Source organism: Silurus aristotelis (assembly GCF_946808225.1).
Source record: "Silurus aristotelis genome assembly, chromosome: 21".
NCBI lineage: Eukaryota > Metazoa > Chordata > Actinopteri > Siluriformes > Siluridae > Silurus > Silurus aristotelis.
In genome coordinates, this window is record NC_139594.1 from 14,008,787 (window position 1) to 14,027,399 (window position 18,613).

General features: G+C 38.8%; 1 protein-coding gene across 17 annotated transcripts in view; it reads left to right on the plus strand.

The window, feature by feature from the left end:
- macf1a (microtubule actin crosslinking factor 1a) overlaps positions 1–18,613 on the plus strand; it is a 189,677-nt gene that overhangs the window by 81,331 nt on the left and 89,733 nt on the right. For 9 of the 17 annotated variants that reach the window (XM_083523427.1, XM_083523439.1, XM_083523437.1 and 6 more), the window contains exons 1-5: positions 9,242–11,949; positions 17,017–17,183; positions 17,348–17,460; positions 18,385–18,491; positions 18,580–18,613. The exon at positions 18,580–18,613 is cut by the window's right edge and continues 86 nt beyond it. In XM_083523427.1, the coding sequence (XP_083379553.1) occupies positions 10,912–11,949; positions 17,017–17,183; positions 17,348–17,460; positions 18,385–18,491; positions 18,580–18,613 (1,459 nt within the window). In that variant the 5' untranslated portion in view covers positions 9,242–10,911. Of the gene's footprint in view, positions 1–1,322; positions 1,413–1,926; positions 2,023–5,658; positions 5,737–7,138; positions 7,232–9,241; positions 11,950–17,016; positions 17,184–17,347; positions 17,461–18,384; positions 18,492–18,579 lie in introns of those variants that run through there. The other 8 variants (XM_083523443.1, XM_083523430.1, XM_083523428.1 and 5 more) reach the window with 2 other exon arrangements.

Here is an 18,613-nt window from a genome sequence, read left to right on the forward strand (position 1 = left end):
CTTTAGTAACTGGTTAAAATTCCTGAATGCTGTGACTAAAGCATAGTGGTTTATACTGGAGATGCAATTGACGGATTTGACGGATTTTTCGCGATTTATTTTAAAAATTCAGGATTTTATAGTATTCTTGTTTCATTGCAATTTATATCTTTTTGAAGTCACCCTTTCAACTAACAAATACATTCTTATTATCAGGAAAAAAAATCCCCAAAATGTCCATCAGAATGCAACAGCCATTATAAACATTTTGCTGGATTGAAATACTTTTACCGCTTTTAGATACTTGTTTTATTCTGTTACTGATACTTTAAAAAAAGTTTTTAATCAAGTTTATTTTCTAAAGGTGGTCGCCATCAACAACATCGCTATAGAAGCATTGCATGGCATTTAGAAAGGTGGTGGTTGGTGTTTACCTTTTATTGGGTTGCCATGTCAATGATTTCTACATAGATCTACATAGGAACGTTATACTGTATGATGGTACTATCCTTTGTCCTTATAGCATTAATGTGCTAGTTAATATTCAAAAACATTTCAGTGGCGATCTTTTTTCTAACTATTTCAATAATTAAATGTAGGTGTCCTGTACAATTTTTGTATTTGTGTCTGTAAATCTTATTTATATTTCAATACACCTGCTGCCCTCTGCTGGATTAAGATAGTACAGCATCTAGTTTACACTATTATTAAATCATATCGATATATAATTATTGTTTCTTTGCCATTGTGAGAATCTTAAGAGTGAGTTAGGTATGGTTATACCGTAGGAAGCATCGGAGACACCTGACCTTTCCAGCCACCCGTGGTTCTTCAGCAAACAGTTATAACAAATTCTGAGACACGCAAATGTATAGAATGTCTTAGGATGTGTTAGCATTAAATTATCCCTTCAATCCACTGCGAGATACAAACCTGTTCCAGCATGACTATGTTCTTGTACACAAAGCCAGCTACATAAAGGTATGGTTACCATTGGTTGGAGTGGAAGATCATGAGTGGCCTGCTATAGAGCTCTGACCTCAACCCTATTAAACACATTTGGGATGAATTGAAACACTGACTGAACCCAGGCCTCCACAAGCCCACTCAAAAATATAGTGGAAAAACATCCCAGAAGAGTGGAGGTTATTACAACAGCAAATGGGGACTAAATGTAGAGTGGGATGGTTAAAAAGCACATACGAATCTTATGGTCAGGTGTCCACAAACTTTTTTCCGTATAGTGTATTTTAATCTACAAATGATCTGAATTCACTATATGCTAAATCCAGGAGCCTAAAAACAAATCCACCATTTTTTATTTTTTCCCGGTTTCTCTATAGGTTCGGAAGCACATCACAGACCTGTACGAAGACCTGCGAGATGGACACAACCTCATCTCTCTGCTGGAGGTGCTGTCTGGAGTCACGCTGGTGAGGAGACACAAATATTCACTTACACAAACATAAACTAGAAACAAGCTCCAAATTCATTTGACTGGACTGTTACACTACAGTATGTGCCGAATAGTGTCGTCTCTCAAATAGTAAATGAGAGATGGTAATGAGACATGGCTTCTCGGATATGGTTACGTGTTACGTATGTCACATGACTTCAGCATCATCCACACCTAAACGATCTTACAACAGCGCAGGTTCAGAGTGATCTCTCTTCACGGTGGTCTCTGGGTCGATCACTGGCTTAGTAGAGTGACTGCTCACTCTGAATCACTATTTTTCTACTGCACATGCTCAATCCACTGCTCCTCTCTCTCGTTCTCATCCATATCTCCTCCTTATCGCTCTGTCTTGCTCATTCCCTTTTCTCAGAATAATTTTTTTGGTTCGCTTCTTGCTGAGTTCATTTTAATTCTCCTCCACTGCTCTTACCTTCCTCTTATTGCTTATGTTCAGCTTTTCATTTTTCATCCCTTTCTGTTGTGATCAGCACAAGAGCGGCTCGACTGGGCAGAGGCCGTGCGTGTCTCGCGCCCCTCCACTTATCCTGCTGGGTGTGGAGGATGAAGAGGATGGAGATCAGGGAGTATGTGTGAGATGTCCTAAAACTGCATGCGAGTGACGTGCACTTAACCCTGTGATATATATATAAAACGCCCTGCAAATTTTTTTATATGCTCATATAAAGCAGATTTACATTGAATCTGGTTTTTGTTTCTGTATTTCCTTCTTGCAGACGTTGTACTTATGCAGCGTAGTAATCATGACTCGGCGATTCTACGTTAGGCCGTACAAATGAAGCATCACCGACCTGTTTGCGTTAACGGTGGATTATTTGTACCTATAAGCCAGATATATGCAGTGTGGTATAAATCTATAAGATACAGATGGTCCCTGAGTTACGATGGTTCAATTTCGGATTTTTTCGGTTTTACGATGACTGTAGCATTCGACAATTCTGACAGCATTGGGATCAGTGTTGGATGCAACATGTTACTAAGCAAACTACTAAAGTGCTTTTGAGTGATTTTACATCTGTAGTAAAGAAGGTTCCTGAAGATTAGCTTTTTTTTTTTTTTTTTTTTTTTTTTTTGAGTCAGGAGTTGCTTTTGTTTTTTAGAAGCTTTTAGTGGTCATGTAATTTACTTGTATTTTATATTGAATATAGTTTTAATACAGCTATAATTAATATTCAAAATATTCCCATGTTTCACTTAAATGAAAAGATCCTTTTAACATTTCTCTTGTCCATGTGACAACAGTGGATTTTGATGACGCAGTAATATGCAGTGGTGGACGGTAACGAAGTAAATGTAATTCATGAATGTACTTAAGTAGTTTTTTCGCGTATATGTACTTTACTTAAGTATTTCTGTTTGGAGAGACTTTTACTTTAACTTCACTACATTTCAAAGTCAAATGTATTACTTTTTACTCAACTACAGCGAGCTCTGTTTGAACTTGTTTTGATTGGTGCTTGGCAGGGGCAGATTTAGGCGTCATGGGCAGCAGACCAGAGCGGCATCTTGTTTTGTTCCAAGAGAAAAACGGAGCATTTACAGAAAAAAAAAAAAAACAACCTCATACACTCAGAAAGGAGAGGCGGGTGTTGGGTGACGTCACATCAGAGCTGAACCCTAATTAAAATTATGGATGACAAAACGTCTAAAACCCTCAGGATCATATAGAATGGTGGAGGATTTTAACTTGTTGCTGCAGCTAAACAAAAAAACAGGTCCAAGGGGTCCCGCCTGTGGTTCTGTAGACTTGTTTTGGTTAAATACAAGGCTGACATTGTAGTCAGTTATAAATGACTTTTTTTTATTATTTCTTTCATGTATAAAAATTTTGATCACCGAAAAAACGCGGCCGAAACAGTTTGTTGTGATGACGCAAACAGAAACCGCTGCCTGCACGTGCATGTCTAAAACAACATGTCTGCGGTGTGGACGTGTTTCAGTATATCTGAGAAAGACCCACGGATAGCGATGTGCAAAACATGTAATGCCGAAATTTCATCTGTTAAGACTTTCTCCACGTCGGGTTTAATTTATCACCTGAAATCCAAACATCCCGATCGCTATGCTGAATATGAGAGAAACGCGGCACAAAAAAGCAAAACCCCTCCGAGCATGCGCACTCCGTCTGTGGTGGACGTTTTTGAAAAGGCAGGAAGTTTCCCAGTGATAGTGTTTATTGTTGTATCTTTAAGCAGTTGCACTTGTTCTGAATGCACTTCGTTTTTATGAAAGAACATATTTAATTGTACAACCTTTTAGAAGGCCAGAGGGCCTGTACATTATTATTTAATGTACACATGAGTGCATTTAAGTTAAACATTTAAGTTTGAATTTTAATTTATTTTATCCTGTGCATTGTTGCAATGTGCTATAAATAAATATTTTCATAATTTGTAATTGATTTATTCTTTGAAACTTTAATATTTAATTTATGCAATTGAAATGCCTTGATTTCAGTAAGTTTAGTACACAATCATAGCCACAAATGCAATGGTAATAATAATTGGCATAATTTCTTTCGGTGTTTCGGTTTCGGCCAAGAATTTTTATTCCGGTGCATCCCTAATGAAAATTATATATATTTATAACCCCAACACTGGATAGGATACAAAAAAATGTGTACTCTTAAAAACAAAAACAAAAACAAAAAAAAAACCCTGTTACCTCTTAGTCAAACACTCAACTCAGAAACCATGGGGAGTGCAAACTTTTGCACACAGTATAAACTGCTATATGATAAAGCTGCATACTGTGCTTTAGATTGTGCATATAACTACCAGTCCACTACCTGCATATTTGCAATTTCTTTACTTTCAAATGTCTCTGAACTCAACCACAGCTGGATGAGAAATATCCAGAGGTGGTGAAAGCCCCCAGTTTTCTTAAGCCCTCAGCAACTTTTGTAGATTTCTGAAAGTTGAAGTACAACTTTACAAATGTGGTGCAAAAAAAAAAAACACATTTTCTTAATGCGTTACTGTAAATCAAAAAAGACTTACGAAAGAGAAGCTGTTTACCTCAAACGGCAAAAGGTAAAGGTCACATATACTTCGGAGTCTGATGTTAAAAAGAAATTTTTCTGATTATAGAGACATGTAGAGATGTTTTACTGGGTTGCTCAAATGTAATATGTTGTAAATCCACCCAAAGTACAATAACAAAATAATTAAACTTCTCATCATTGGTCACTTGTGTTAAATGCATTTCATGAAAATGAAATTTGGATGGAGTGACTGATGCACAATCATTCATACTGTAACAGTTTAAGCCTTTCTACTTTCCCTACTCTGGAATCGGAACCAATTAATAGTGTAGAAGTTTAGAAGTGGTACAGTAGTTCATTGGTTAAGGCTTTTGATCTCGATCGGAAGGAACACACGTTTTTTATTCTCAGCACCACCAAGCTGCCACTGCTGGGCCCTTGAGCAAGGCCCTTAACCCTCAACTACTTAGTTAGTCACTCTGAATAAGGGCGTTTGCCAAATGCCATAAATGTAAATGTACTGCATCCAGCCACTAGGTGGCGTTGATACTTTATTTTTCAGCTGCTGTTATCCAGCATGTTTGATTTTGTTGATGCGACAAAAATAACATTAAAGTTTTGTTATTTGAATGGATTAAAAAGCCCATGTAAAGACCCTAAAGCCAGACAGGAAGCATCTGAGACACCCAGCTTGGGAGTTGGGTATTTGGTACCTTTCTGCCCCAGTCATAGATCTGATCCTGTCCATGTGCTTAGTGAGATCTTAGGAGAGCTGCTGTTGTTCCCACTGCTGCATTGATGACTAACTACACCTGCATTCTCCACACAGGCCACTGCAATCTTCTGTGTGTGTGTGTGTGTGTGTGTGTGTGTGTGTGTTCACCTTAGCGTGGCTTCTTTGCCTCCTTCTGGTGTGTCTGATCTGATTTAAGCAGAAAGAATGTGCTTTTGTTTGTTTTTGTAAAAAAAAAGACCCAAGATGACTCCAGACCGTTACAGGGTGTGTGTTAGTGCATGGAGTGATGACTTTAAGAGAAGCTTTTATTGTTTTGTTTAATGGCTACCAGTAGTCCTAAACAATTGCCCTTCATTTCTCTGCTGGTTTTTCTTTCACTGCTTTTGGCTTGCAAGAGACACTCTCCTTTCTCCCATCGCCTGTACGCTACAACTATAAATGGCAACAGCACATTTTTATTTTGTCTCTTACTCTTGTTTTCAGCCCAGAGAAAAGGGCCGCATGCGCTTCCATCGGCTGCAGAACGTACAGATCGCCTTGGACTTTCTCAAACAGAGACAGGTATGGGAGACCCACACAACACACGTTCTTCATGCACTTCTTGAGTGTGGTGTCCGTTTAAATGGTCATTTCATTACATTTGCTTGTAAAGGGGGTGTGGGCAGAAATGGCCGCTTGCCTCACCACACAGGCAGCAGACAGCCCCTTTTAAAGAAATGTTAACACTCCATTAATTTCAATATCCAAATACTTTAGAAACAATGGGAGATCTAAGAAGATTAGACACAATAGTAACGATAAATGCAGTCATTTTGTAGTCATACAAATTATGCTGTTTAAGACAACATCTGTTCCTGTGTAGTAAGTGTTATTTTCAATGCTGCTGTGCCTCAGAACTATCAAAAATGGCTATTAATTCCCTCAAACTTTGCTTTTGTAACAAACACATGAGTAAACACATCTTAGCAGAACTAATGTGTTTATACTAAAAAAAAAAAAGAAAGAAAAAATGACCACAAAAACATTTGTAGTGAATAACTTTCATGAAGCAGCAGCAGCAAAAGTTTCCCATCATTTTGTTCTTCTACCTGGTGGAAGCACTCGCTCTTCTCTTCTGAGGACGCTCCCATGTTCTTCTCAAATTTATAAAAATAACCATCAAGGGTACAGACTGCAGGGGCACTCTGCAGCCCATTGCACCAACCGAGTCTCAAACCAAGTCTTTGTGAATGCTCAGGAAGCCTCCAGCGTTTGCCACAAAGCTGTTCTATACCCTGCCTAATAAGCATCTTGGGAAATTCCCTACTTTAGGTTCCTTGTTTATCTGTGTTTAAACAAAGCTTTGGTGCTTTCCTGAAGACAATATAGGGAAATCTGGTAAGACCCCCTTGGAGACCGATCAGGATTGCCACTATTTTAAGTACATCTCACTCCTACTCATCATTCTTGTAGGCATCCAACAATGTCTTGACGCTGTTGTTATCCTTTAATAATAAATAAAGAATATAATAAATAAAGGATCAAATAATATATTCATATATTAATAATAAATGTATTATATTCATTGATTATAAAGGATAATTATTTAATATATTTTATTTATGCAAATGAAAAGATGCACATCCACTTTTGCAGTATAGTTTAATAAATATAACTTGCTACTCATCTCTTATTATAAGAGTTTATTATAGGAAATGGTAGCTCACCATTTACTGATCAGTTGGTAGGGTATTCAAGCCCAAGCATCGCCAAGCTGCCACTCTTAACCCTCAATGCAACAGAGACGCTGTAACATGGCTGACGCTGCGGTTCGGCCCCAGGTTCCTAACATCGCTGGGATACGCAAATAAAGAATTTCATTGTTCTGTGAAGTTCATGTGACAAGTATAAAGCACGTGTATTTATCACAATAATATGCAAATATATATTTGCTGTCCACTTACTGTCAGGTTGTTCGTTGCAGGTCAAACTGGTCAATATCAGAAACGACGACATTACAGACGGAAACCCAAAGTTAACTCTAGGCCTGATTTGGACCATCATCCTTCATTTCCAGGTACGTCGTCTTGTGACTGCTTGCTGGTCTTTGTTAGATGCATGGCAGTATTTAGAACTCTAATGGCGGCTGTTTGCTCGCCAGCAGTGTCTTCTTTACTCTGTGAGCTGCAGGGATGTGATACCAATAGAAAGCAGAGGAAGGAAGGCTCGATTAGGAGAGAACGAGCAAGACAAAGTGTCCATGCCAGAAAGATTCTGTTTGATCTGAGGTTAATAATCTGAACAGTGTAGATGAGAGGATAGAGCAGGATGGTATAGTATAGATGATTGATGTATTGCATTAGCCTGAAATAACTCATCTGTTTGATTCTGTGTCATGCCTTTTGTTTCTCCGTCTGTCTGTGTGAATCGGTTAACGTGTGTTATGTCTGTTTCTCTTTCCCTGTCTGTCTTTCTGTGTAAATATTTGACCTTTTTTGTCTATTTGCTTTGTCTATATCTGTCAGTGTGTGTCTGTTTCTGTGTGAGCAATGAGAGTCTCATGTTAGATCTGTATGTCTTTTGAGCAGTGACACCCCTTTGCTTACACTTTCTGAGGAAGAAATGGAGAATATTGTCTCCATAGTCCATAACCACTATGTGAAATCCAAAACCTGGTCTAAAAACAGAATTGTTTTGTCTGCGGGTGTCTAACAATTCGATCAGTTTTGTCGCCGGTGTCCTACAACGCTTTGTGACTTTGTGCTAATCATGTGATTTTAAGGAAAAAGCTGCTTTTTAAAGCCAAGCCACTAGAGGGCGCTGCGGATCCCAAAGGCAGGATGATGTCACAAGGTGACATAGGGAGCCGGTTACTATGGAGACTGTGTTTTATGTGACTCTGCAGACATGATGCAGCAGAGGGGGAGGGAGGGGGAGGGTAGGAGGACATTGGAAGGAGGGATGAAAGGAAAGTCCCAGGGCATGATGGGAACATCAGAGCAGGGTGACGGTGGCTGGTCAGTAGTGTTGATCAGCTTAATATGATAAAGTTCTCTAAACTCTAAACTGTTTGAAGAAAGAACTGGGTGTATCAAAACGTGTTAAACATTCACTTGTACTTCTGTTGGATATGCATCAAAATTCTAAATACTGTAATTCATTTATAAGATCCAGTCGAATCATTTGACAATACCGCTACTTTTGCACCATCCTTAATATTTGCCATTTAAGCCTGTAGGTGTTCAGAACTCCCCGCAGGAGGCTAATCATCCTGTCTCTCTGTCTATTTGGGACATGTCCCCTGGAAACTACCACTGTAATTTAGGTTAACTCTGGACTGCCTGAATTGTCCTCAGTTTGTCCTCGTATTGTCTGTGAGTTTTCAACTCAGTTTTGTAATGAAGGATTTTGTCTGTAGCCGAGGTGCTGCGAGTGCAGCTGTCCCAGAGGAGCTGTTTAGATTAGGTTGTTAACGGTTTGCTGAAACGCTCAGGAAGAAAACTGTCTGCTCAAACCAGAGTAATGACACTGCAAGAGGGTCAATCAAACCCTGATGGCTCCCAGCAGGTCTGAATGCTGAGGTTCTTCCTTTCCCATTGCTAAAATGTTGTTGTAATGATCTCATCGGTGTGCCACATGAGAGCCATAGCTGGTCATGGGTGTGGGGGTGGAGGAATAGTATTGAAATAAATGCCGGTTCACACTACAAATGTAGTTTACTCTTGAATTCATTAGTCACACCACTATTGTCTATCTATGGGTCTGAATTATTTTAAGAATACCACTGCACCAGGGGTCCATACCATGCTTGTGTTTATTGATATACAAGAGATCTTTCAGATTACTTGCCAACTGATAAGCCTGCTAGTATTTTTTCTTCTTTACTTTTTCTTATTTCACATTAAAATATGAAGTTCTCATTTCCTCTGAAGTATCTCTTTTTTTTAGAATTTTTATTGATTGATTTATTTTTTTTTACCGTACTTATTTATTTATTTTGTGTGCGCATGGATCTTTGGTGCGTGTTCATGTAAAGCTCTGAGCTCACAAGTGAGAAAGCAAATGAGAGGGAGGGACGAGGAAGGAGGTAGGAGGAGAAGAGCGAGGGGAGAAGGAGAGAGGGAGGGAGCTACAGCAGCAGCAGTGTGTTGTGTGAGGCTGCAGCAGACTTGTGTTTGCCGGCACTGAAGAGAGAGAGAGAGAGAGAGAGAGAGCGAAGCAGAGTTGCCCAGCGACAGATCGAGGAGGCAAGCAGCACATTACTACTGGAGCTCCTGGCTTTTCCTTATTTCAGGCCTTCGATGGATCACCAATGAGGCACCTTATTGGGATCACAGGAATGCCAAACCTGGCAGGCTCACACTTGCAGACATCTACATTGTCTGATTCATTCGGAAGCCCAGATCGATGAGATCCATCGTGTACTGCACGAGCAATGGAGCACTTACTGCTTTCTCTCTGACCGAAGCATCTGCAGTTGTCTACACTCATCACACATATATCCAGGAACTGGATAGATTCCCTCGTGTTCCCCTGCACAGCAGTTCCTCCAGAGCAGGGTTGAGGCGGCAAGCTCTACAACTGCTCTAATTAGATTCCTCAGCCAGTGAGGCCAACAGCACAAGGGAGTGGCAATCTGCCTGCGGAGGAGAACATCTTCAATGGAGAGACAAAGAGGAGACGGGTGCCCTAAACCAAAGTCGACAGATATCATAAGGTGTTTCATTGGATTAGTCATGGCCACAGTTACCAACGTTGGGGGATAGTGAGTTGTGTGTGTATACCTTTTTTGTGTGTGTGCAGTGCATGCAAGGTTGTGTAGTCTCTTGACTCATAACGCTTTCTGCCCTCATTATTGACATAAATGTCTTCTCTCTGTGCATGTGGCATAAGTCACAGTGACAGTGGAGGCAAGACACACTGTTCTCCCTCCTCCCCTTGCTGCTCTTTAAATGTCTGGAGACTGATCTACCATCGCTAGCCTTTGGAGACTTACACATTCATGCAAGACGGCCTGGGAATTAAAATGCTATTCTCCTATTGGAAACAAGAACATTTAAAGGGCTTAACTAACTCCTCCTTTCTGTCGACAACCAGCTGAAATTGTGAAATGCAATAAACAGTTATAAGACTACTACCACAACTACTATTGTGACAACACTCCACAAGTGGGGCTATCAATAATAAATGGTAGTGGAATCTGTAACAAAAGAGCACTTTTATTACTCCTAGTACATCTCAAAATTTATACCGAATTGTATTTATATGAAAGCCAATGATAGGATGTTTTTGCCAAGCTGTCAGTCATGTCTCCTGACTCATTCTTACTAACTGTGTATGCACACTCTTGAGACATAGTTTCTGGATGTGCCTGCACTGCAGCTCTTACCTAGTTCTTACTGAGCAGGAGGATGTCGCATGTGTTGTGCAGGAGTCCTTGCTCATGAAATGGTCTTGAAGGTAGATTGCAAAAGCACCCCATCGTATTAACTTGGACAGTGGGATTAAAGCTCATATGGAATTCTGGTGGACCAGAATATTATGAGTGACCACAGCATGGCTTGTCTGCTGGGCATGAACAGGTGGTGCAGATGCAAGTGTGCAGAACTACCCTCCAGATATTCAACATAAAGCTTATTACATGCTCTTACCTTTGTACCTCTGTGTCCTTCACTATTCACATTTAAAACTTGACATTAGTCTAAAAAAATTATTTGTTCCTGGGTACTGTTACCATCTTTTTCTATTCTGTTGGAAATGGGGAACTCTCTTGGTTGTGTAAAGCAGCCCAGAGAACCAGCACCAGATGGTGTCCCTCCTCTGTCACCCAAGAGGAAACTCCGCTTTAGACGAAAGCGCAAAGTAAAAAAGGCACTAAAAGTATTTGAAGCAGAAGCAGAGAAAAAGGATGACATTGGAAAGGTTAGTCTCACAGGGGAGATTATAGTAAGTACCACTGATGATGCTTCAATCGAATTAGGATCTTGCAAACCAATGACTGAAACTCCTACGCAGGTGATTCTAGTTCCTGGTATAGCACCTATCTTAGGCAGCACAGGGACACTGCGGGGCAGTAGGGTGGCTATTCTATCACCTGCCCCAAGCCCAGCATGGATGGGGGCATTCCATCAAACATCAGACAAAACGCTTCCCGAGCAATCCCAGACTAAGGCAAACCTGGGCAGCATGACACCTGGTGGAGGTAGAGTCTGTCGGGTTCAGGGTCGGGTCCAGGGTGTTCTTGAAAAACCCTGTATTTTAAGTGCCAAAAGTGTGGAACTAGAGACAGAGGACAAAAATAAAGCTAAGCCATGCGAAATGTTGCTTGACGACGCCTCAGAAATGGACCAGAAGGGAATTGTTCACATAAGGGAAGTCGATGGCAGGCTTTGTGTAGTTCGGACTGTCTACCCCAAAGACTACGGATCACCTTTGTGGCACGACCGAGGAGTGAAAGTGCACTCAGAACCACCCGTTTCATCTCCTGTTATTGGTGGCATTCAGAAAGTGCAGGTACTGCAAGAAGGGGGACAGCTATCCACAGATATCACGGCTCCAACAATTTCTGTTGGTCAATCAGGGAAAGGATTCTTGTTGGACAGTCATACTCAGGATGCAGAAGTTCCCTTGCAGGATCCCCAGTCTTCAGGTTATGCCAGTGATGTGCCTATTACCTCTCCAGACATAGCGGCTACTGCTCAGACAGATTGGGGAAGCTCTTCTGAAGTGCTGAACACTTCTGTATTGGAAAGTCCCATCTCTCCAGCAGAGAAACCATCAGAACCCCCTGCTCAGGTCAGACACACTTGCTAATTCCTCTGTCTCGCTTGCTAACATTTTGGCTAGTACTGATCCTAGTCATTAAACACTATATAGTCTATCTAAAAGGATTTTTCTATTGCGAGCAGCACATTTTGTGTTAATTGACAATGCCTGAATTACCACATTCAGAACTGTACGTCCTATGTACAGTACTTTGCATATCTTGAAGCACTCATCTCCACCTCCTTCCTGACCACTTCCTATGAGCATAATCATCACCAAACAGCAGTTTATTTATTTATTTTTCATCCCAAATTCTTTTTATTTTACCGTTTTTGTTTTTCTGCAGATCTGCTACCAAATCATCCATGACACACTGTCAGTCTAGGCACTTGATACATGAGCTGGACAATCCAGTATTATATACAGAGGTGGCAAGATCATGCATTTGTTCGTCACCCCACCATGTATAAAAGCGACAATGTTGCTGATTGTCGAGAAACCTAAATGACTAGGCTTGTATGGTGTAGCATGAGTCGTCTGTGTGCGCTAAATTAGCCGACTAGTAAAAATATTCTACCAGCGGCCAGACCACACCGTGATTATGTACCATAGCAAGCAGTGGCTTTTGAAAAGAATAGTATGCTATAGTTAAACCACAGAGCAACTAAAGTTAAAACATACATACCTACATACTAACTGAGAACACTGGTTTTGTGGAGGGAAAACTAATATCATGACACAAATCTTTTTGCCCCATGCTAATGAAATGGCCACCCTTGCTCTACTGTGACTATTGCTGACATACATATACATCAATTGATTTTGTGAGGCAGTAAACAGAAGACACACATAGTGCATGTGACACATTCTACTCTCCTTATCGGGGCCATTCAGGAGCAGAAATTATGGCTTTGCTGTCCTTCGATGTCCTAATAGCCTAGTGTTTACCAGCTGACAACTCCTTCACCTTTTCTAGGGTATTAATGAGTTAATGTTAGGTGATAATCATATTTAAATGCAACTCACTTGCTAGGGTTTATATAAAATTTTTAGAACATGTAAATATTCTTTCTTTTTTTTCTTTTTTTTTTTTTTATCATTTGACATCAAATTTAACAGGTTTGGCTTTGCTGTTATGTGAACTAAATCAGTACACCACATTGTCAATCTCTGTATATCGCATTTCTTCACATTTCTAAAGCTGGATTAATCAGGACAACTGCATGCAGGCTTTCTCAGGGGGCTAAGCTATTTTCATTTTTGTCGCACTTCGTGTTGCTTCTTTAACAATGTTCATTCCTTCAGGCTCTTTGTAGATTTAATCTCCCAGCATGTATATTGATATTTAATCTCAACACATATATTGATTTTCATCATTTACTTCAATCAACTTCCCCCCCACTCCAAAGCTGTCACAAAGCCACTAACTATAAATCTATTCACATAGAGCATTGTGTTACCTTTAAATCGGTAGTATATTCATATGTATCTGGCTTAGTGGGATCTTTATTAGGAAAAGGTGCTAGAAACCTGTTTTTTCCCCCCTCACCAATCTTAAGCTTTAGCCTCATCAAACCACTCACACAGTTTTGCAGCTCACACACATGAGCATGTTGTCTCATTTAAAGCATAGACTAAAGTATTTCTTACTTTTGTCAGCTTTATATGTAGTGAAAGTGATTACCTCAAAACATCATTAGCTAATTTGTTCATTCTGAGGAAACAACAACAAAAATAACCTGTTTACAGGTAATGGGGCAGTCAATAAAATTTTATGTGAAGTACATCATGCATTGCTTTTTTCTCCCCTTTGTTCAATTCTCTCTTGCTTTCTCTCTCTGTCTCAATTTCTCATCTCTAGAAGCTGATTATTCAATGTTTTTTAATGTGAGCATAGCTGATGTCCAAATTCACTTACATACCTTTTTTGTGTTTTTATTTTGCTTTTGTAGTACCATAATAGCCATATAATCCATAATAATATATGTTCAGGATGAAACTGGAACGCTGACACATTCTTTTTCTGAAAGAGAAACAATTATGTACATGTTCTGAAGACTTGCACACAGTGAGGCCTGATAAAAAAATAAAATCAATACACATTTGGAAAAAATAAAATGTACCACATACTGGTCCTAACAGGAAATATTTGTTGAAAAAGGGAAGACAAAGAGCGAGACGTAAGAATGTCACCAAATTATTTTTTTTAATTCTTTATTTTTAGTGCAGTAACACAAACAGCAGCACTTATTCTAAAACAGGGATAGTCACATTCTTATCTGCTATACGATTTTTTTAAATATTTTTTTATTCTAAAATATGTACATAATACAAATAAGCTAACAAAACAAGTCCATGGGGAAGGTCAGATATATGATTTATAATCCAACTCCTTAATAAATGTTGGACTTGTAGTTTCTTAATATATAGTAGAGGCTATCGGGGGAAAAGCATACTGATCTAATGAAATAGAGGAGAAGTATGCAAGGGAATTCACCATACCAGTTTTCCTTCAAAAAATAGGGGGCACTTGTCCTTTACCTCCACAAACTCTGGCCTTAATTGCCTTATATTTAACTTTTTTATGAATTTTATGTAAAATGTCATGGAATTAGAGCCAGAATTGCTTGATACTGAAGTAAACTTTAGTAGTGTGGTCTATTATGGAAAGTTTCCTCCTTTGAAACCTTTTCTTTTATTATTTATTATGTATATTTATTTCAGTGCAGGAAAGAGAATCTAATCTTGTATGTTATAGATGCAGTGAATAAAGAAGAGGTCAAAAGACCTCTTATTGTTCAGTATCTATATGGGTATCTGCATGGAAGCTTTATACAGATCAAAATTAGAGCAGATCAATATTCTCTTATTCGTCAGTCTTAACAGTGAGCTTGTTGCTGCGCTGATGTATTCTTTGGAAGTGTGGGGATGGTATACTCTCTCACTAAAGTATACACTCTTTAGCCTTGTGTTTCCTCCCTGTTGAAACTGTGCTCTGCTACTGTATATAAAGCAGCTTTGCTTCTCTATGTCTCCTGCATTTACTGAGCTGAGATTTTGTTAGAAAGCCTTTTTTTTTTTTTGGATTTAAGTAATGTGATATTTGTAGTAATGCATATGTAGTAAGTACATCATAATTATATAGGGAGCGCTTTATGCCATTAAGTAAATCCCTGTGTCGAAAAACTTCAAACGCGGGGCCAGGCTGCTCCAAATTTGCGATCAATACAGGTTGACCTTATAATCTTTACTGTAAGCGTCTGAGCATGGAGACTGCGATTTATCTATCTGTGCTTTCTCTGTCTCCCTTGTTTGCTCTGATTCCCCAGGGTCGCTAGCCATCTTCTGTTCTGAGTTTCAGTTTGCATTGCTTTGCCTTGCTTTGTGCTGGCGCTGGACACGCTTGTAGAGCGTGAGAGAGAGAGGGATGACAAAGGAATACAGATGAAGTGCACCAGGCACAGGATGATACGACATTCCAGCTCCTTTTGTCCAAATAGAGAATGATTTTAGAAAAAAGAAATTTGAAAAAAGCAGTTGAATGCATGTGGCCTTGTGGTAGGCAAGAGAGAGAGAGCGATTCAAAAGGAATGATAGCCATGAGGGAAAACAGAGAGCATGTGATTGCTTTGCCACAGAAGGGATGAAGGAGAACAGAACCTAAAGTGATGGTTGGGAAATGGGAGAGTTCAGAAAAAGAAGGTTTCACTTTCGGGAAAATGTGCCTGAATAGATGGACAGGCTTTAATAGGCTTTAAAATCTGAATAAAAAATGCATTTGGGCTGTGGACTGTTACACTGAATAGATTGAAGCCACTGATTAATGCTGAAAGAACAGAAAGTGTGTAAAGAAACATTTCTGTGTGTCCGTGTCCCTATAAGGGCCTAAAACCAATGTCTTAAGTTATGTGCAGATATCTATTTATGTGTGCTGACTGAGTATTTCAAATGTTTTATTTTTAACCTCATGTCATTCCACAGCAACTTTGGGGTATGTGTGATTACCATAAACAATTTTAACACATTTTCCTAGGCTGAGAAAAATTAACAGAAATGCTCAGAAAAAACTCTATTATGAGAGATAGATATGGAAAAAGGTCGACGCCAATCAGGCAGAACATTATGACATTATAAAATTTATGACTGGTGAGTGAATAACACTGATTATCCTGTCATCATAGCAGCTGTGCATCATAGCAGCTGTGCATCATAGCAGGGGGGGGGGGACTGGTGCAAAACATTAAATTGCTTGTAATTTTTATTAATGCAGTTTGTTGTAATATTTGTCATCAACTTTTCAACAGTTTACATTTTTAAATTAAAAAAAAAAAAATGCCTACTTGGTTAAATAATATATAAAATAGAATAAATCTCATTAATGCAATAAAATGTTTTATTAGGTTGATTGAATTTTGCAATCAATTAAATTGGCACAAATTAAATTGATTTAATAAAATGAATAAAAAATTTAAAAAAAAGAAAGAAAATTCACTAGTTAGACCCATTTATTAGACCCATTTGGGTAATACAGATGTGTATGTAAATGTGTGTTTTACATTTAAATATTTAAATTTATCTGGGAAATTTTCATCATTTTCTCCTTTTAAGAGAAATTCTTAAAGCTAGACAAAAACGCTATAAATAATAAATAGTGCTAGCATAGCGCTAAGGTTTCAAGGGTCCATTTGTTTGTTTTTTTGTTTGTTTGTTTTTTATTTCACTGTATGTTGTATCCTGCATATAACTATGTTTGTGACAAATAAAAAATCTAGCACTATTGATTCTTTAGCGTTTTTCCGGTACAGAGTGAGAAAACAGTGACACTACACCAACTGTAGGTAAATTTTTATAAACCTGGCATTGTTGTGTATGTTTTTAAGTTTAAAATAAATAATAATAATAAATTAAAAAAAAAAAAAACACACACTTTAAACGTTCCTGAGGAAACTCTGATTTCTATTATGTCCACATGTAAAAAGGATTGCAAATCGAAAAGCCATATACCGAAAAACTTTTGTACGAATACATGTACCGTTACACCCCTATATATAAAATTACAATCAGTTTCAGAGATCAGTCATCTTTTCATCTTCACAGATCTCTGAGATCTATGTGAGTGGTGAGTCTGGGGACCTGACAGCCAAGGAGAAGCTTTTGCTATGGACTCAGAAGGCCACCGAGGGCTACCCTGGCATTCGCTGTGTCAACTTCTCGTCCAGCTGGAGCAGTGGTCACATGTTTAATGCCCTCCTGCACAGATACAGGTGCATAAATGCACAGAAAGGCACTCCCTCTTAGCTATGTGATCCTCTCTTTATTGACTACGTGCTAACTATACGTATGAATAAGAATGAACTTTTTAAGGAATTCCACACTCTCACAGAGCTTTCAGTATTCACAACTCTCTTCACTGTATTGTAACAATCAGACCAGACCTGATCGACATGGAGCAGGTGGCACGCCAGAGTAACCGCGAAAACCTGGAGCAGGCTTTTGAGATTGCGGAGTCGCTAGGAGTGACGAGACTTCTGGACGCTGAAGGTAACGTTTGGTTTCTTTACATTCGTTGACTTTGTGTTTGTTTGTACATAAACACATTTTATGGCTGTTTAGTACATTTTTTTACCCTTTCGCTTTTGTCTTTAAGGCTTATTCATGTAATTTGTGTCATATTTATTTAAAAGAAATAAAAAGTTGGTTTAAAAAAATAGCCACTCCTTCTTCTTCTTCTTCTTCTTCTTCTTTTTAATAATAATAATATTAATATTATTATAAAAAGTAATAGTATATTTTTCGTTTGTTCAAACATCTGGTCTCCAAGAATTTCTTTAAACACAGATGGTTTCATTTGCCATTATTCTTTTACCAAATGCTTATATTCACAATACAGATGGTCCCCAAGTTACATTGGGTTGCCTTTCGATATTAAGATGTTGATATCGATACGACGAAATTGGAATATGTTATAGCAGCTTAGGCTCCGCCCTCCACTCACAAACCGGCACTCATCCATGTGTCTGCTTCCGCATTCATATACTGTATAATGCAAAGTTTATACATTACGTTACTGTAAATGACTGTTTTGCTAAATTATGTACTTTAATTTGTTAAATGATTAAATAATCACAGCATTCTCCCACATACTGATCATTCTTTTAGACTCCTGGGTGGGCTAGGCCATCTCTTAGCTTTGGATATTTTTATAATTTTTTTTATTAGAAGTTATGATTTTCAAGTCATCAGAACGCATCTCCATCGTAAGTCGGGGAATACCGGTACTATTACTGTAGACTTTGTGTATGTTCATACATTAAAGCTTCTCATATTCTGGTGCAAACATAGAAAGTCTGTCAGCAGCCATCTATTGGTCAAATATATTTCATGGTTATAGCCTGTTTTTGCATTCATGTAGCCTGTGTGTACAATAAACTACACTCCTCCTGCTTTCCGTTCCTCTCACACTAGATGTGGATGTACCATCGCCAGATGAGAAATCGGTCATCACCTACGTCTCCTCAATCTATGATGCCTTTCCCAAAATCCCAGAGGGAGGAGAATTCATTACAGCACATGTACGTGCAGTTGTCTTCTATACATAATTCTAAACACACACAGTCCTTTGTTTCTTTCTTACTTTTATTCAATATCTCTTTTTCTCAGGAGGTTGACCAGCGATGGGCAGAATACCAGTCTC